Here is a 20,678-nt window from a genome sequence, read left to right as displayed (position 1 = left end):
TCATTTAAGAAAAACAACTTGCACACATCCAGGCCCAACACTAGATGGCAGGAGTATGCACAGCAGGGGTATGTACAGCCTCACGTGCCTCGGACATTAATTTATATCTGTGCTAAAAACAATTATCACATCTTGGACAAAACTAAAATAAATGAGATAATGGAAACAGAAACCTAAGACAGAATAGACCATTTTAACCATCAACACATCAGTTTGGGGGATTTCGTACTCCAGCATGTTCACATATTGTGCAAGTTAGAACTACCATAGTAATATCTGATGCTTTTTGAAAAGAAAAGTTCTCAGAACTGTTTGCCTCAACTAAATATATTTATTTTTTGTTTGCAATTCATTTACAATCATGGAATGTGCTTTTTTCATTTTGTTTTGTATTAAAAGTAGCTTGCACATTACATCCTCCAGAAGACATGGGTCATGTGCACGGGAAGGATACAAACTGATGAACTACTCCATTCTGCTCCAAAACTATTTTCGGGTGTAATTAAAAGTGCACAGCATTCAGCACTATTTGTGTTCTCTTGTTAGTGTTTTTAATAACCATGTAAATCATGTACTTCAAGTTCGGAAACACTGAATCTCAACTGGTGCCAAATACACTTTGCTCAACAGTTTAAATAGCACAACGGAAACCTTCTCCAAACGTTGAGAACTGCTTGTGGTACAGCAGAGCAGCAACAGAGGCACTAGTCAATGAACAGGTAGTTGGAAGCAAGTGACCCTTGACACTGATATGTTTGAAGTGAAGTACAGAAAAAGATGTTTACAATCTTCCAGCTCGGTTTTATTAAAACACTGTAAAATGATTTTTTTATATATAAAACTCAACATGCACGATGATGCAGTGTTTTCTCCCTCCAATAATTTCATTTTTACTTGCACTTAAATAATGGTCCCAATATTTTATTTAAAACCTTTACAGAAGAATATTCTTTCTCCCTTTAGTTTTAAAAAGAGGCAACTTATTAAAACCCACAGGGACAGCACCATTGCAGAGTTAAGATCACTGGGAATGCAATCCAAAGTTTAACAGTTTGAACTGCGATGCATTTGGGGTAGCCCTGCGACATTAAAAATGCTATTACTGACATACTTCCTCCCGAAACCCTCCCTGAATCCAAGACTTGCTTTGCAGTTAAGCAATCCTTCAGGTCTTCATCGCCAGCCCACGGTTGGACAGTCCGATTGGCAAACTCTTAAGAGGCTAGAAGGGACTGCAGTGTCTTGTAGCTTGGTGGTCAGAAGACTAACACCCTTCTCGCACACAGAGGTTTTTTTTTGCTACTCCTTGCACTTTCATACAAGGAAGCAAGCTATCCGATTCAGACTAAGCTCACTGAACAGTTAAATCTGAAATATAATCCACAAAAGATGTTTTCCACTTTTTCTTTTTTATGACCCAAGGCGTGGCCTTTTCCTTGGAGATGTGTCTTCCTCTTCATCATCGTCATCGTCCGGATAATCCACAAGGCCAACTAAACTTCCCTATTAAAAAATAAAACAGTGATAAATTTTTCAGAAAACTTGCATAACCGCTCTTCATAAAAAAATCTGATATTATGTAACCTGTACTCATTTGGATCTACTAATCTGTATTCAGGAGGACTGCTTTACAATCTACTCTTGTCATGTAATGTGAACTATGTGCTGTCCAGCATCACAACAATGAATATGTAACATTTCAGTTATGGCCAGTATTCAAACCTAGATCCCAACAAGTAGAAAGTCCAAGTATCTACTTAGGTGTAAAATCAATACAGCCTGCTATCAATATATAGGCCGTTTTCAACCTGTACAAGGGTTGGGGCAACCAGTGTTAACACTTTATTCAGTGTTGGAGGTAGTGCTTTTTTAATTTCTTAAAAGATGACAGCACCAGTTACACAAACATGATGCCTACTGTAGTGACATGTTGAGGAGCATTTATTGAATGCATCAGAGTAAATTTATCGCAAAACAGGATTAGCAGACTATTTAACAAATGGAAGAATTACAGCTTTAGATGTCACCTCCATGGCCCTAAACTTTAATACCACAAACCCATACTACATTGTTATGTGCATCTCATAAAGCGGACTCTATAGACACCAGGCATTTTATGTCAATCGCACATACTTTTTTAACTAAAAGGGGATGGCTTAGGTTGTGCTTCTGCATGATAATAAACAGCTGACCTTCCGATGCTAGGAGCCAAGCATGAAATCAATTGGAGTCTAAGTGAATTATTCACTGCATGAACTGAACACCCCTTTCTCTAAATTGTGGCCTACTTTCACTGTTTTGTCACCCTTAAACTCCCACAAGGGGTAGCCCTATAGATGCCTTAATCACCCCACCCCCTAAATTACAATTCCCACTGGGCCCCTTTGGAGTATTTTCAGCTTTTGCTGTCCTCCAAAGCATCATACCAACGATTAATGGAGATTAAGAGATCTGGGGAGGGGCCGATGGAGTTCACATGAAACAACACAGGTCTATCATAGTGATTAAGAAGTGATCGAATTTCCCAGGTCTGCTATAACCTGGACACTCTTGTGTGGAGTCAGGAAGCAGGACATTGGTGTCATGCAAGTGGGAAAAAACCAAGGCTTGAACAGCAGTTCTAAAATCAGATGTGGGCACATTTAGCTTTGACTATACAAAGTGTCAGTTGAAACACACGTGTGTATTTTTAGTTACTTGTGTTATAAATGAGTGGAGGAAGCTGGCTGTGTATACACTATACCAAAGTAAGGTATAGCGTTCACAGAGTCCAGTGGATCCCCAAAGGTAGGCAGAGGTAAGAGTAAATAATACATTACTCTATATTTGTGGTAGTGTGGGTGAGGAGTAAGGCTTTATCAAAGGGTAGTGTTAAGCATTTATTGTACACACTCAGGCAAGAAATGATTTCACACACTCAAAGACAGAACTCTGACCAATTTGTTTTGTATAAAAACATTTAGTTGTATTTTATTTCTAGAACCAAGGTAAGAACAAGTGACTTCCAAGGTAAGTCACTTGTTCATAAACAGTTGAAGGATAATGTTACTTACCCAGTAGGCATCTGTTCTCGGCATGTAGGGCTGTGGATTCACATGCTTTGCATACTCCTGCCATCTAGTGCTAGCTCTGGATGTTTGCAAAATGTTTTTCTACGAAGAAATCTTTCCAGTCACGAGGTAGGTGCCTCCTCCGTTCGGTGATAGTGCGCATGAGCATCAACTCATTTAGATTAATTTCACGCAGAGGGTGAGAACAGAGTTAGTAAAGGTAGAATAGAGATGACAATGCGTATGTATAGAAGATACGAATGAACTGTAACAGGTATAGGCACCCGGGGAGGCAGGTGGGCGCATGTAAATCTACAGCTCTATAAGCCAAGAACAGATGCTTACTGGGTAAGTAACATTATCCGTTCGAGGCATGTGAGCTGTAGATCACATGCTTTGCATAGCCTATACAGCAGTATTCTCCCAAAGCAGTGGCTGAAATGGTTTTGTTCTTTTTATGTAAAATGACAAAGATCTTCTAACATCTAAAGTGTGTAGAGCATGTTCTGCCATGGAATCTGGTTGAGGAAAGAACACAGGTAACTCACCCGATTGACTGATATGAAATGCAGATACTACTGTAGGTAGAAATTTAGGGTTGGTACGAAGGACCACTTTGTCTTTGTGAAGCTGGAAAAAAGGTTCTTCTATGGTTAGTGCCTGTAGCTCACACACTCTCCTCAGTGAAGTAATTGCAATGAGGAAAGCGATTTTCCCTGAGAAAAATTGCAGTTCACATTTATGCATTGGTTGAAAAGGTGGACCCATAAATCGTGTATGAACTGTGTTAAGATTCCATACTGGGGCAGGCGGAAGTCTTGGTGGTATAACTCTTTAGTCCTTCCATAAATGCTTTGATAACTGGTACTCTAAACAGAGACCAGTGCTGTCTGTTTTGGAGGTATGCGGCTATTGCAGCCAGTTGTAAGCGGATGGATGAGTAAGGTAATTCTAACCGCTGCAAATGTAATAAATAACAGATATTATGTATGGAAGCATTTAAAGGATTGATATTGTTATTATAGCAATAGATAACAAATAGGTTACATTTAGCTGCAGAGCAAGCTCTTGTAGTAGGCCTTCTGGCCTCTTTGATAATGTTTATACAGTCTGGAGAAAGATTGAGATATCCAAACTCTAGGATTTCAGGAGCCAGATCGCTAAGTTGAGTTCCTTGGGATCTGGGTGCCTGATTTCTTCATGGCTCTGTGTGAGGAGACTGGATGTGAGATTTAGATTTTGATGTGGAACTATTGATAACTCCAACAGGGTCGTGAACCAAGGGTGACAGGCCCATGTGAGCTATTAGGATCAGCGTGAGGGATGTTTGCCTGAGTTTCCGAACCTCTGATGGAATAAGTGGGAGAGGTGGAAAAGCGTATGCAAATATCCCTGACCAGTGGATCCATAGTGCATTGCCTTTAAAGAGCAGGTGCAGATATCTGGAGGCGAAGCTAGGTCATTTGGCGTTTGTGTGTGGCGAAAAGATCTATTTGAGGAAAACCCCAACTTTGAAAGTATGGGAGGAGAACTTGAAAAGTTCCCACTCGTGGATTTGCTGCCTCTGTCTGCTGAGAAGGTCGGCAATTTGATTATTTACTCCCGGAAGGTGTTCTGCTAGGAGATACGTTTTGTGGTGCATGGCCCATTTCCAAACGTCTTGAGCTAGGTGTGACAGTTGGAGAGTGTATCCCCCCTTTTTTGGTCGAGCCCAGCGCAGCGCGCATGCACTGCTCTGCAAGGCTTCTTGCAACTGCTCTGTGTGGATCTGACTCCCCCGTGCATTGGGTTGGCTTTTGCGTGCATCTTTCAATAATGAAAGCACGCAAATGGCCAAAGGCGGGTCTCACCTATTTTGTAGTGTTCACTCCTACAGCGTTTTGCATGCAGGAGCGAGCAGCAGTGCGCAGGGTGATAGCTGCATTCCTCGTGGGTCAAGTTACTATCTACTTGTTTATTTAAGCTATTTGGAGATGCGCAGCGTCTTTGCATGCTAACTTTAAAAGTTTCTTTTATTTCGTTCATAGAACATTTCCAAGATTATTCACAGAATGTTAAACTGACTGCAGAGGCTCGAACACGGATCCCCAGCTCCAAAGTCTTGCAGCTCTGACTGTTGAGCCACGTCCTCTCGCTCTGGGGATTCCTGCTGGAGTCGCTCTAAGTTCGCCTCAAGCCACGCATTAGCAGCAGCTCGCTCTGGGGCTTTTTATTTAATTTCACAGTGCTTACCAAAAGCACCAGCTACATTACAGATTTCAGTTTCATTCTGAGGTCTGGTGCATGCCTATTTTGACTTTTAGTGCTTTGAGTTACATGATCCCACGTTCCCGCTGCTCAATAGTGTGTGTCCGGTCTTTTTGAAAACTAACTATTTGTTGATGAAACCTTAAGCAGTGTTTTAGTCAGCGAACGTTCCTGCACAGCCCAAAATAGAAATCCAGACACAGACATTTTAAATGCTGCAAAGATCCGGTTATCCCTCATGCATACACAATTCGTATGCATTTTCAGTTGATTGGTTGGTAAAGTGGGCTACCTATACCACTGATGGCCCCTGAACCTTTCATTGGTTTCTTCATTTCAGTAAGGCAGTGAACCTTGGGTGTTTATTTTTATTTGAATGTAAAAGCAGCAATAACTCAAATCTTGTCTCCCTAACCTCTGTACTGTGGGCTCAGGCCTGTTTAAAATTGAACTGTATGTGTTGTGGTGGTGCAGGAAGGACCACGGCCAGGGATTCTAGTATGTTAATTTCAGTCTCACTACAGTGGTTCTGTAAACTTGTCAATATGTTTTATCCACGACTTGTTTTTAAGGGTTGATAAATGTGTTCAGTACAAATTGTTTATGGTCAAAAGCCAATGAGCCTTGAGCGCAGTTATGTGCCAAGGACTACAGGCATTGGGAGGAGGGTGGGAGGAGACTTGCATTTTTTCTCTTCTAGAATATGACCACATTACTCCTTGTTCTATTTGCTTTCAGGCAGCAAGGCAATGGCAAGCTTCCTAAAAGTATTCATTTTTTAAATGGATCTGTAACCAACGTGAAACCATCTATACAGTGCTGTCCCATTTTTAATAAGGTATACATAGCACCAGCACTGAATTTAGAAATACATTTATTTCCAGTTGGGACGACTTTATTTTAAAGCCTTTGTTTTACTGCAACCAAGCTTTTTGTTGTCTGCTTTGGGGGTTTCTGCTTCTCAGTACATCATTTTCGTAACTCCCTCTGACTCACTTATCTCTTTTCTCTCATCTCCATCGCGGTTTCTTTCACCCTTCTATTCCACTTCTGTCTTCACACCCTTTTTAGGTAAAAGCCTACCAGAAAGAACAGCTGTCTGGTTTGGTAAAACCATCTTGAGGAAATTCAGAAAATTACCCTAAGAATTCCTTCTGCCCGTTGCTTACCATTGGCTTTATGGTTTGTAACTCACATTTGCTTGTTTTCATTTAATTTGATTGTGATCCTTTTATAGCAACCGCATATTTTTATAGTGAAGAACATGTACCCGCTCAATGTCATAGTTTTGATAATCTACAGATAAATGCTATAATTTGATTGTATGCTAAAATCTAACATCTCATAAGTGTTGTACAGTTAACTGCATTTGTGTGTGCTAATGGGTGCAGTATAAATGGATTTTGAGAGCACCAACAAATTTGATTCTATTCGCTGTAGATAAATATCAACACTTGGTTGGTACAGTTTCCTATAAGGATTTCATTAAGTGGCCCACAACAATTTAAAGGTGTATATGTTGCATTGCATCCGTCTTTGTTAATAATATATACCTTGCGCTAATTGTAATGCACTATCTGCCAATCACAAGGTTGCCCCGATGCAGGTGTGATCTACTGCAGGCTGAAAACAATTTTGGGAACCATGTTTTCAACCCTTCCCACCCTCCCATCATTGTTTCATAACCCCCCCACCCCTCTGCCCACTGCTACTTTCAATTCCCCTCATCCTCTCAACTTTGCTTCCCTCCCTTGGTTGCTTTCAATCTACCCCCCTTCAGCCCCTCGCCTCCAGTTGTTGCTTTTACTACCCAATTGCCACCCAGGAAGAAGAAGCGGGTGGCACAGGCAAGCACTTATTCCTTAATCAGACTGTTTGACCCAGTGTTTGGTAATTATATACCTATTCAATCCCTATTGTCACAGCACCCATGATAATATTCTGCATGGTGAAACACTTGTAAGGCCCCAAAGGCGAGACCTATTCGCTATGCCAGTGCTTGTTGTATATAGTACATAGCTGTCATGTTGTCGGTGCGGACTAGGACAGCTTTGTCTAGAAGGTGAATTTGAAAAGCTTGGAGTATAAGAAACACTGCTAGCAGATCTAGATGATTTATGTGGAGAGCCTTTTGGTTTTGACTCCACAAGGTTTGAATTGTGTGTTTCAGGACATGAGCTCCCCAACCAGTGAGCAACAAGCCTGCTGCTAGTACTGTCTGTGGAACAGGGTCTATGAAGGGCCGCCCTTTTGATACATTTGTGGGTTCCACCACTGCAGAGAGCGATGGGTGCAGCCGTCTACGAACACTAGATCAGTCGAATGACCCTGCGACTGGTTCCACTGACTTGCTAAGCATTCCTGGAGGGGAAGCATATGAATCCTTGCATGGAGGACAATCATGATGATGCAAGAGGCCATCATTCCCAGCAGTTGCATGTACACTCAAGCTGGTAGTGAGTGGGTGGGCTGAAACTAAGCGACTAGAGCCTGAATATTGCCAATTTTGGCTGCACTGGGAAAAGCCAGAGCTTTTTGAGTATCTAAAGTGGCTCCTAAATCGGTTTGTGTGTTGAAGGTTGGAGATGAGACTTTAACACATTGACTGTAAACCCCAGTTGGTGCAGCAACTGTAGCCACTGCATAACCCATAATCCTTGCCATCGAGTCAGCCGTGTCCAAGCCACTTTGAATGACTTGACGGGCAGCAGCCTGGGTATCGTCCAAAACTTCCTGAAAGTTTTTCCTATCTTCCTCATTCAGTTTAGGCAGCAACTGTTTAGATAACCATCAAAGCATGGATGTACCTTCCCATCGAACAGGTAGCATTCGTAGATTTCAACGTCATGTTTGCCGAGGAAAATACTTTCTTAGCAGACTGGTCAATTCTTTTAGATTCATTGTCAGCTGGTACTTGAGGGAAAGCCCCCGAAGATCTTTTTGAGCATGCAGCCTGAACCACTAAGCTCTCAGGTGACGGATAAGATAAAAACTCCGGATCGCTAGGAGCCATTCTATATCTTCATGCAATAGACCTTGAAACTGCAGGCGCAGAATTAGGTTTTTGCCAGACCTCTAAAATAGGTTCAAGAATTGCCTCATTGAAAGGCAAGAGAGGCTCAACAACTGAAAAGGAGAATGGAGGACCACCGTTAACAAATTTGACTTGAACTCAGTGGTAGGGAGTTGAATGCCTAACAATTCAGCCGCTTTTCTTACAACCACATGATATGGGGCTACATCTTTTGATGGTGCTTCAGAATCAGGTGAAAACTCCCATTCAGGTGAAATGTCCAGGCCACTGGCCTCCCTCAATTCAGCAAAATAATCTTCTGAATCAAGCAGCTCACCTTCTTCAACTTCCTCACGATAACGCTCCTCTTCTAAAACCCTCTGGGCCTCTCTCCTTGAGCGAATCCTTTTAACAGACGTCGAAGGATCCAAAACCCACTCCGTCGTATTCGGGGCCGGAGTCGTGCACAGATGCAACGGGGCCGCTTGCGCCGAACGAGGCCGAACAGACGGCGCCGGTGAAGATGCAAACGGCGTAGGAGCCCTCGGCGCCGGGAAACTTTAAGACGGAGCCGCCGGGAGGAACGGCATGAAGGGTGCCTGAGCATAGGCCTGAGGAACCCCCAAATTAAAGGCTAATGGACCCATGGGACCCGCAGGCGCACCAGAGGGGAACATTGCTCTTGTGAAGACACCATACATGGTATTAAGGTAATGCAATGGGTCTGGTCCAGGAGCTGGGAATGGAGGGTAAGCTCCTGGTACTGTCCCTTTAGCCGGTATCCCTGGATTCGGGCCAGCCGGCGCCTAGATCGGAACATCTTCTGGTTTCTCCTGTTCTTCCGGCACATGATGATCTTCATTCGGATCCGGAGAATGGACCGAAACCGGAGATGGAGCCGGCATCGGTGATCGACCAGGAGAGACTTCGGGTGAAGCCGACTTCTCTGGAGAGGCTGGATTCGACAATGAAGTTGAGACATGATCCCTTCTGTGACGCAGAGGCGAGGTCGATTTCGGCACGGCTTCTTTTTCAGATTGATGCCTTGAGGAATGCTTCTTTTTCTTTTGCTTCCTCGGCTCCGAGTGTCCCGACGTCTACTTCGATCCCGATCTGGATGCGGAACAGGACCTCGACCTTGATCTTCTCCTACCTGCTTTCTTATCCTCTCTCATCTTGGCCATAAATAACTTCACCTCTCTTTCTTTTAATGCCTTCGGTATCATCTTCCTGCAGCATGGACATCCATCGACGTCATGGTTGGAAGACAAGCCCACACACAATCCTTGTGCGGGTCAGTGATGGACATCTGCTTACCGCACTCCCTGCATGGCTTAAAACCAGACTTCCTCGCGGACATTGTCGAGAGAAACAGAAGAAAACAGCAAGAAATACAAAGTTACTACGGAGAGTCCCAAAGAAACCGTTGGCGTCGATGACGTGGAAAAAAGGGAACGGACGTCATCACACCGACGAGGCCCTATTATGGATCCAGTGACGTCAGCGGGGTCGCGGGCGGAGTCGTACCCTCTGTGACGTCGTCCATGAACTCGCCGGCGTGGAGAGCTACAAAAGTTTCCGAATGGCTGCTGCGCAGGGGATATTCACAAGGTGAGGAATCCACTGGCAGATGTATCCATCAGAAATATTGTTACCGAAGGTAAGTAACTTGTTCATCTGAAAGAAACGCATAGTGATAGATTCCTTACCTTAGAATAGATACGTTAGCAATACCAACCCCGATGGTGGGTCTGCGAACCAAGATCAGACCAGAAAGTCCAGGAGAACAGAACGGCCAAAGAAGCAGTCTCTCCGGACTTGACTGTCCAGGCAGTAATGCTTAATAAACGTGTGTGAGAGAGTGCCATCTTTTTTGCATGGTATGCCCCCACTTTTTGCTGAATTGCTGATGTACTTTGAGTGTGCCCTGGGTTTCTGCCAACCAGGTACCCAGGGCCTGTGTTCCTTCCCTAAGACTGTGTTGAAACCTAAACCCAATTGGCATCTCTGACCACATGTCAGTCCCTGGTAAATGGTACCCTAGGTACCCAGGGCACTGTGGCCAGATAAGACTCCTAAGGGCTGCAACACTTATTGTGCCACCCTTAGGGGCCCTGTACCCTGACACACACACTGCCTTTGCAGGCTGAGTGTCTTGGTGTAGAACTAAACAGAGTCGACATGGCACACATCCCTATGTGCCGTGCCCACAAACACACTGCCCTGGCATACCTCTGTCCCCCCTCTAGCTGGGTGCACTATGCCAGTGGTGAGGGCACAGGTGCATGAGCCCTGTGCCCCTACAGTACCCAGGGCCATTCCTGGGCACTGTAAGGGCAGTGATGCCATTAAGAGTATATGGTGCTGGGAGGTTGTCATTACGAACTCCAGAGCACCATGATGGCTTCACTGAAGACTAAGAAGTCTGGTATCAAACTTCTCAGCACATTAAACCCACACTGATGCCAGTGGGGGGTTTAATGTAAAATGCACTATAGAGGGCATCTTAGAGATGCCCCCTGAAACCTAACCAACTCCCAGTGTCCTGACTGCGTGGCTACCAGGGCTGCCACAACCAGACATGTTTCTGGACCCCTGGGTCGAGAGCTTGCCGCTCTCTGGGGCCTGAAACAATGCACATCCTGGGATGAGGTGACAAGCCTCCTCCCTCAGGATGGGCAGGGCAAGCTTCAAAGGCATGCCGCCTTTTGTGAGCTTCCCCAGGCCAATTGCTGTACTCAGCAACTGGCCCCCCACCAGTTCTGACCCCCACTCTGGCGGGAAGACAGGTGGGAAACCCTAAGTGAGGAAAGGGGGTGTGCCAGCCTCTGCCAACCCTCAGGTGGGAGAGGTGAGGTGAAGCATAACTCCAGGCTCCGGCAATCTTGAGGATGGGGATCCCTGCACAAACAGAGATGGGCTTCTGCCCTCCTCCCACGGGAGAGGAGCAGGATAGGGGGTGTACTCACCCCAGGAAAGGGATCCATTGGTCCCTGCCCTTACCCTACCTGTAACGCCCCTAAATTTAGTATTTAGGGACACCCTGAACCTTCCTTCCTCAGATCTCAATTTAAAACAAGAAAAAATAAGGAAGACCTGCCGTGCAGCTGCTAACAAGAGGACGACACCAACTGACTTGGCCCCAGCCCTACAGGCCTGTCAATCCTTGAACCTGCTCCTGCTAAACCCCGGCGTCTCCTGCGGACAGCAATCTCGAAAACCCAGGAGTACCTTCCTGCCTTGCTCATCTAAAGACGGACTCTTCCACGAGCAGTGGTTCTGCTCAAACAAGCAACACCCCTGGTGCCAGCCAGGAACCGCGAATCCAGCACACCCTGCACCCGTCGAGCCCAACCTCTGCCTGAGTGAACAAAGGCCACGGGGACGTCCCCCCAGCGATTGTGACTACGAATCCAGTGCCCAAGGACCATCCCGGACAACACCTGCAGCCTCACAACAAGGGACCCCTCCAACTGCGACCAGCCGAGGGTAAGATTTCCCGACGTCAAAAGATCCCAACTTAGCTCTCGAAGTGGTGGTCGCACCTGAAGAATCTCCGTCCCCGAGCCTGCAGCCTTTGTTCTACTTCCAGCTTTTCCATTGAATAACATTGGGCACTCGAAGGCCCAAAAGCACCCTGCATCTAGCCGCCCGAGTGCCACTGGGAGTGCAACACCTATCCTACTCTACTTCCCCACTTGCCCTGTGTAAGTGACCAGGAGCTCAGCTCCCACAGTGGCATGGTCTGCCTTCTAGCAGCCACCAACCAAAGGTCCCCTATCCTCCTTAGGATTACATTGGGCCTACTCACTCTGCACCCGGCTGCCCCTGTGCCACTGAGGCTGTAACAACTGGACTTACCTGACCCTGTGAGACCCCCGAGTCTACCCCCAGAATCATAACTCTGCCAGCCGAGTACTTATCCAAAGACCGATAGCTTGATTTTCTCCTTAGGGTAACACTGGCTGGTTTCACTTGGAAATTATTTCAAGTGTCGATTTTCACAACTTTGAAATATTCCTTAAAAATCGCCAGAACATCAAAAACGAATTTACTCACCTGCAATCAGGAGAGATCCCAGTGCTGCATCTTTGAGCACAGCACTGAACCTGAAAATTAATTATAACCTTTATTTACTGTTAACCCAATTTTCCTCCATAGGAACCCATTGTCTGGTTTTTACCAGAAATTGTTCCAAGTGTCGATTTTTCAAACTTACAAATATTCCTTAAAAATTGCCTGTATAACAAAAACTATTTTGTTCAACTGTTTACATGAACTGCACCAGGGCTGAATCCAGGATCCAGCCCAGAGGAAGAAAAACCTACGTAAAGTAATTTTATTGCATTTACTTAAAAACTCCCATTGAGCTCAATGTTATTTTGTGTTTAACTTGTTTAACTATTGCATTTAAAAATCAACTGCTCCTTGAAAGTATTCATTCTGAGAAAGTATTTATGATACCTACTGTGGTTCTCAAATAAAGTAACTATATATTTTTATATACAAAACCATTGTCCTAGAGTTCAGTTCTTGAGTGTGTGAGACCATTTGCTGACTGTACAACAAACGCTTTACACTGTCCTCTGATTCTGCCTTACTGCTCGACCAAGCTACCACTTTAGAGTGTAAGGTTATATCCAACTTTAGCCTCTGCAATACCTCTGGGGACTGTGGACTGTGCACACTGTACCTTACTTTGGTCCAGTATATATAGAGCCACTTCCTTACAATGTGTACAGCAAGGCCCACGTGGCTGCCTTGCAAATGTCTTGCAGGGGGATACCACGTCCCAATGCAGTAGTGGCTGCAGTTGCTCTAGTGGATTGAGAACGCAGCCCCACCATAGGTTATTTTTTAGCCAAAGAGTCACAGGCTTTGATACATAAGACGACCCAGCTGAAGATAGTCCTCTTAAGCACCGCCCGACCTTTCTTGGTGCCAGCGGTGCCAACAAAGAGTTGGTCATCCACCCGGAACTGCTGTGTGCAGTTGAGATAAAATGAAAGAGCACGATTTGGGTCCAGACGGTGGAGCTTCTCTTCCCCTCTGGAAGGATGCGGAAAGAAGGTGGACAAGGTAATAGTCTGCCCAATATGAAAGGCTGTAACAACTTTTGGCAAAAAGGAAGGACTGGGCCTGAGCACAACCTTGTCCGGATGGACCGGCAGAAAAGGAGGCTTACAGGAAAGAGCCTGGAGCTCACTCACTCGCCTAGCAGAGGTGATGGCAACCAGGAAGGCTGTCTTCAAGGTCAAGAGACAAAGAGGACAGTTATGAAGGGGCTCGAAAGGAGCACACATGAGATGTAAGAACTAGATTCAAGTCCCACTGTGGCATCAAATAGGAGGGAAAAGGTGTGTATTGCCTCTGAGAAATCTATTTACAACAGGGAACTTGAACCGAAATGGCAGAAAGATAACCTTTGATAGTGCCCAGAACAGAGCCCTGCCGGGCTAAAGAGAGACGGAACAAAAAGACCTCAGAAAGAGGGGCAGAAAGGGGATCCACAGCCTTTGCTGTGCACCATGCCACGAATGTGTTCCACCTGCAGACGTATACCACCTTAGTGGAGGGATGCCTGGCTGCCAGATTGACATCCCAAACTTCAGGAGGCAAGTCGAAAGAAATCAACTGCCGCCACTCAATATCCACGCAAAGAGGTGGAGGCTGGACAGGTTCGGGTGGAGGACCGTCCCCTGCTGCTGCAACAGAAGATCCTCCTGATGTAGCTCTCTGATCGAAGGATGGATGCACATACTGAGTAGCTCGGGATACCAATCGCAGCAAGCCCAGTCAGGGGCCACAAGAATGACTTGTGCCCGGTCGCGCCTGATCATCTTCAGTACTCTGGGTAGAAGTGGTATAGGCGGAAAGGTGCAACACAGACTGCAGCTCCACTTGCGACGAAAAGCACCAGAAAGTAGTGGGAATAGCAACCACAACCTACTTCTGGCGTCTGAATGCGTTGATGGCCTCCTTGGACAAGAGGGCGCAACTTCCTGCTTAAGTACCACCAAGGGATCCCACAACATGCGGTGGTATTGAGATGGCTGGAGGGGTAGTCTCGAAGGGGAAGGGGTAGTCTCGAAGGGGAAGGAGTAGCCCCTTCGGACTATTCCTAAAACCCACCTGCCGATATGATGGAGCGCCAGTGAGGGAGGTGATGGCAAAGCCTGCCGCCCACTGGCGTCTGATGGGTCTGAAAAGGTCTGACTAGGAAGGTTTGGAGGCAATGGTGGCTGGGGTGGAGATGGACTGACCCGCCCGCTGGCCCCTTGTTCTGCCATGGCAGAACCCGCGTCCGCGGCTGCGCTGGGAAGGTTGCTGTGCAAGCTTGTGGCTCTGTTGCAAATGCTGCGGGCTCCCCTTCCAGTGCCACAAAAGGAGAGCATAGCAACCAGCAGAGGGCGGACTGTGGAGAGTCCTAAGGACTTGGCCGTAGTCTGTGAGTCCTTAAACCGCTCCAACGTGTGGTCTGCTTTATCGCCGAAGAGGCGACGGCCATCAAAGGGCATGTCCATAAGTGTGTTTTGGACATCCCGGAGAATCCAGTGGTCCTCAACCAGGCGTGGCGTTGAACCGCGACCGTCGTTGCCATCAATCTGCCCAGTAAATCAGCGGTGTCTATGCCACAACGAATCATGAACTTTGCTGCGTCTCTACCCTCTGCAACAGCCTAGGAGAGAGCTATCCAGGCCTCAACCGGACACTGAGGCAATACTTGTGCCACCGTATCCAACAGAGAGTGGGAATAAAGGCCCAAGAGGCATGAAGTGTTCACGGACCGCAGCGCAGAACTGGGGGAAGAAAAAAATCTTCTTCCCGAACTGATCCAGTTTCTTGGATTCCCTAGCCAGGATGCGGAAGGGAAGGCCGTCGGGGAAGCAGAGGCTTGGACAACCAAGCTCCCAGGGGTGGGGTGTTGGGAGAGGAAAATGGGGTCGCCCGGAACCGGGCGATGGCGTCGGGCCACGTTCCTATCCACAGGAGCCCCTATAGTGGGCCTGGACAAAGTGTCCAAAAGAACGTCAGAAAGTGCTTAGGTGAAGGGAAGCCGGGGCTCCGCAGAAGTAGCTGCTGGCTGAAGCACTTCTGTCAGGAGGTTAGTCCTGACGGCCACAGTAGGGAGCTCGGGGGACTTGGCTGCCCTACGCAACACCACTGCGTCACTTGCAACCTCCTCCATAGCCACGGTAGGAGATGGCATGCCAAGGTCTGGTGAGGTATCCAGACCACCGATATCCAGACCAGTGGCATCCCCCAACTCCTCAGCCCAGCTGCGAGAGGGTCCTCAGACCACTCCCAGTCTCCCCTTCCTCCTCAGGCTGGTGTACAGGCTCAAAATAAGGAGTAGGGACATAGGGATAGAAACCATCGAGAGGCGTCGAGAACAGCATCGAGCGACGCCGGGCGGACACTGCGTCCACTTCAGGGCTGAAACAGGGGCAGACATCGTTCTGAGGGGTGGGCGACATCGGAAGTGGTGCCGACGGGGTCGTGGAGGTGTTACAAGGTCAACCGGCGTCAACCGGGATCCAGGCATGGATCCAGTGGGGTCCCGCAGTGCCAGGCCGGAGCCGACGGCGGTGAGAGGCGAGGACCCCCACGCGGGACCGCGTGGCCCGAAGGTGCACCAGCGGGACCAAACGGCCCAAAGAGGTGAGCCATGGCCGACAGGAATTCCTGTATCTGGGCCGGAGTCGCCGACCAACCTGGAAAGGGCAGGTAGGCCGGCGGCGACTGCATAGGCTCCACCGGAGCCACGGGGGAGGCACCACCCGCTCACTCAGCCAGGTCGAGCGACCGGCGAGGAAGTCGGAGAACTATGTCGTTTCTGCAACTCCGACCCCGAAGACCGATGATGATGGCTCCGCGCATTGTCCCTCGAACTCCCACAGGACCGGGACCTCGATTGGCGCGGAGCCAACTGCTGGGCTTTCACCAACTTTCGGGACCGCTCCCGCAAAGTTTTCGGCACCATGGCCCGGCAGTCAGGCACAACTTGGGGTCGTGGTCACAGCCCAGGCAGAAAAGAGACAATCGGTGAGGGTCCGTCACCGACATATTAAAGTGACAGTCCTCACAGGACTTGTAACCGGGCATCCTAACTGCACCTTAGGAGTCGAAAGCCTTGATGAAAAAACGGGGACAAAAAGGTATTAAAAAATGGACTGCGGATTCCTGCTCCTCCCGGTTCTGCGCTTACTGGCACGGAAAAAGAAAGAACTGACGTCAGCGCGAGTGGGCGGTGCCTTAGTGCCCGCGACGTTATCTCAGCTGCCACGACGCCAGCGATTGACGCAGAGCCGCACGACGCCACCTACCGACACACAGGGGTACTGCTGATGAAAACTTTCCGGATCCAGTCTGACGGCTGGGGGTAATTCTAAGGTAAGGAATCTATCACTATGTGTTTCTTTCAGATAGATCTTTTATATAAAGATATAACTGCTACTTTAATTTACCAAAGGAATCTCAAAATTGACAAGGGGAAAAAAATTGAGGTCCCCCATGAGGCCCAAAAAACACAGCTTGTAGTTCATGAGAATAAAATAAAATGCAAGGGAGACGTCATACAGAGTACGTGCTTCACTAGATTTACAGTTGCTCACTGATTTCTACCAACCTTTCATACTTCTGCCTGTCAAATAACTTCTTTTTTTTTTTTTTATACGTGATGTTTCAGGAAGCTGCTGTTTGGGCCAGACACTTCAAGTTCTATATTTTTCTGATCCATGACCATGTCGACTGGGTCTCAAGATGCTGTCCTAATCATGCATCTTAATCACCCTTGAGAAAATAAAAATTATCGATCCAGTATCTTGTGGTTGGCAACTAATTTCACGCATGTCCTTCTTAAAGAGGTATCAAGCCAGTTTCAGTTGCAATGTAAGTCTAGCTAAACTGATGACCGTTGGAACCTACACATCCCTTTCCGCATATTTGGGAACCTCCCTTAGGCCTTTTCACAAATGTGCTAAATTATAAACTGAGACCCAATAATCCTAAGGGATGTGTAGCTTGCAATTATAACCCAAGCGAGGTAGGTGGTGGCTCCCATGGTAGTAGGACTCCACATATTATAGGTTTTTATTGTGCAGCAGATGCACTCTAAAGTTCGATATAACCTTAATCTCTAACCTGGTAGCTTGGTCGAGCAGTAAGGCAGTATCAGAGGACAGTGTAAAGCATTTGTTGTACACACTCAGTCAGCAAATGGTCTCACACTCAAGAACTGAATTCTAGGCCAATTGTTTTATATCAAAAAGATAGTAGTTTTATTTTAGAACCAACAGGTATCAAAATATACTTTCCTCAATAAGAGTGACTTTAGGTAATTACTTTGCAAAAAGGCAATAGACTTTGTAACTACAATAGCTACAGTGGTTGCAATAGGCAACACAATTTCAAACAAAATTTTATATTGAGTTCAATGGGTTTTGCTAGATCAATGCAATTGATTACTTATTGGATTACTTTTCTAACCCCAGGACTGGATCCTAGATTCAGTCCCGGGACATGTACTGTGAACAGGTAAGTAAAAGCGTTTGTTACAGTTGTGATTTTTAAAGAATATAAATGTATTTTCAAAGTTGACACTTTCAGTGAAAACCAAGCAATGTTATCCTATGGGAGGAAATTCAAGTCGCAGGTAAAGTAGGTTCTCGTTACTTTTGTAATCCAGTGCTGGATTCTTAAATTCAGCACTGGGATCTCTACCTAAGACAGGTAAGTAATGACGTTTTAGTAGTCGGTACGATTTTTAAGGAATATTTGTTTTTGCAAAAATCGACACTTAGAAGAAATGGTTTCCTATGGAAGAAAAATCAGGTTACAGTTATAATTACTTTTGCGGTTCAGCATTGGGCTAAAAGGTACAGTACTGGCTTCTCTCCTGATCACAGGTGAGGAATTCGGAATTCGTTATTCGGCTGATTTTAGATGAACATTTTAAAGTTTCAAAACTCCACGCTTAGAAGAAATTTCAAGTGAAACCAGTCAATGTTAACCTATGGAAGGAAAATGAGTTATCGGCTTTTAGGTAAGTACTCGACTCGTGTAGTTAAGTTTCTGGGCATAGACTCGGGGGTCTCCCAGGGTCAGAAAGGTACAGTAGTTACACCCTCAGCGGCACAGGAGCAGCCGGGTGCAGAGAGAGTAGGCCCAATGCAATCCAATGGAGGGTAGCAGGCCTTTGGTTGGTGGCTGCAAGCAAGCAGGCCCCGCGGCTGTGGGAGCTGAGCTCCTGGTCACTTACTCGGGGCAAGTGGAGAAGTCAAGTAGAGTAGTAGTTGCACTTCCAGCGGCACTCGGGCGGCTGGGTGCAGGGTGCTTTTGAGCCTTCGGGCGCTCAATGTTATTCAATGGGAAAGTTAAAAAGTGAGCAAAGGCTGCAGACTCGGGGACGGAGATTCTTCAGGTGCGACCACCACTTCGAGAGGTAAGTTGGGATCTCGGAGAAGAGGTAGGTGTCTTTTGGCGTCGGGGAAATCTTACCCTCAGCTGGTCGTAGTTGGAGGGGTCCCTGGTTGAGGCTGCAGGCGTCGTCTGGGTCGTCGATGAGGGTCTTTGGGCACTGGACTCCGGGTCACAGTCGCCGGGGGGACGTCCCCGTGGTCTTGGATCACTCGGGCACAGGCCGGGCTCGGTGGGTGCAGAGTGGGCTGGATTCGCGGTTCCTGGCTGGCACCAGGGGTATTGCTGTTTGAGCAGAACCACTGCTCGTGGGATCCCAGTCTTTTGGAAGGTTCAAGGCAGGCAGATCCTCCGGGGTTTGAGGTTGCTGTCCGCAGGAGATGCCCGAGTTTCGCAGGAGCAGGTTCAAGGATCAACAGGCCTGTAAGGTTCTGGGGCCAAGTTAGTGGGCGTCGTCCTCTTGTTACCAGCTGCACGGCAGGTCTTCTTGTTTTTTGTTCTTCTTGTTGCAATCGGGATCTGAGGAAGGAAGGTTCAGGGTGCCCCTAAATACAAACTTTAGGGGCGTTAAGGGTAGGGTGAGGGCAGGGACCAATAGGGCCCTGTCCTGGGGTGGGTACACCCCCTAACCTGCTCCTCTCCTGTGGGAGGGGGGCAGGAGCCTAGCTGTGAGTGCTTAGGGCTCCCCATCCTCAAGATGGCGGTAGCCCGGAGTCGTGCTTCGCCTCGCCTCTCCCACCTGAGGGGTAGAGTTGGCACAGGCTGGCACACCCCCTTTCCTGACGTAGGGTCTCCCGCCAGTCTTCCCGCCAGAGTGGGGGTCAGAACTGGTGGGGGCCAGTTGCTGAGTACAGCAAGTGGTCTGGAGAAGCTCACAAAGGCGGAATGCCTTTGAAGCTTCCCCTGCCCATCCTGGGGGAGGAGGCTTGGCACCTCGACCCAGGATGTGAATTGTTGCAGGCCCAGGAGAGCAGGGGCTCTCCACCCAGGGGTCCAGTAACAGGTCTGCTGTGTGGCAGCCCAGGCAGCCTCTCAGACAAGACGTGGATTGTAGGTTAGGTTTCAGGGGGCAACTCTAAGATGCCCTCTGTAGTGCATTTTACATTGAATCCCACACTGGCATCAGTGTGGGTTTAATGTGCTGAGAAGTTGGATGTCAAACTTGTCAGTCTTCAGTGTAGCCATTATGGTGCTGTGGAGTTCGTAATGACAACCTCCCAGCACCATATACTCTTAATGGCATCACTGCACTTACAGTGCCCAGCAATGGCCCTGGGTACTGTAGTGGCACATGGCCCACACCACTGGAATAGGGCACCCAGCTAGAGGGGTGGATGATGTATGCCAGGGCAGTGGGTTTGTGGGCATAGCACACAGGGAAGTGTGCCATGTCGACTTTTTGTTTAGTTCTGCACCAGGACACTCTGCCTGCAAAGGAAGTGTGTGTGTCAGGGTACAGGGCCCCTAAGGGTGGCACAGTAAGTGCTGCAGCCCTTAGGGGTCTTCTCTGGTCACAATGCCCTGGGTACCTAGGGTGCCATTTACCAGCGGCTGACATTTGGCCAGAGATGCCAATTGGGTTTAGGCTTTAGTACAGTTTTTAGGGAAGTAACACAGGCCCTGGGTACCTGATTGGCAGGGCCCCAGGGCACACCAAGTAAATGTGCATCAGGTATCAGGCAAAAAGTGTGTGTGGGGGGGGGGGTTACTGCAACAGATACCCACTTCCATACACACCATCTACAGTAAAGGTACTTTATGAGACTAAACAAAATAGTCATGTGATTTGATACTCCAGCATAACTCAAAAGTGGTACAGTGATGGCTGAGGTGGCATTTATGGGGGTGATTCAAAGTGTGGTGAATCTCTGACCTGCATAAAGTGCCACTGATCTGGACTGGGTCCAACTTATAACAGGTGCATCACTTATCGTGGTGTATGACTTCCA

General features: G+C 47.4%; 1 protein-coding gene across 6 annotated transcripts in view; it reads right to left on the bottom strand.

The window, feature by feature from the left end:
• Positions 1–311: 311 nt before the first annotated feature.
• Positions 312–20,678, bottom strand: part of PPP4R3B (protein phosphatase 4 regulatory subunit 3B) — a 333,143-nt gene continuing 312,776 nt past the window's right edge. For all 6 annotated transcript variants that reach the window (XM_078649315.1, XM_078649313.1, XM_078649314.1 and 3 more), the window contains one exon: positions 312–1,503. In XM_078649315.1, the coding sequence (XP_078505441.1) occupies positions 1,411–1,503 (93 nt within the window). In that variant the 3' untranslated portion in view covers positions 312–1,410. The remainder of the gene's footprint in view (positions 1,504–20,678) is intronic.

Source organism: Lissotriton helveticus, chromosome 6 (assembly GCF_964261635.1).
Source record: "Lissotriton helveticus chromosome 6, aLisHel1.1, whole genome shotgun sequence".
In the NCBI taxonomy this organism is placed as follows: Eukaryota; Metazoa; Chordata; class Amphibia; order Caudata; family Salamandridae; genus Lissotriton; species Lissotriton helveticus.
Note: the sequence above shows the minus strand (reverse complement) of the source record. Positions and strands in the feature narration are given on the sequence as shown.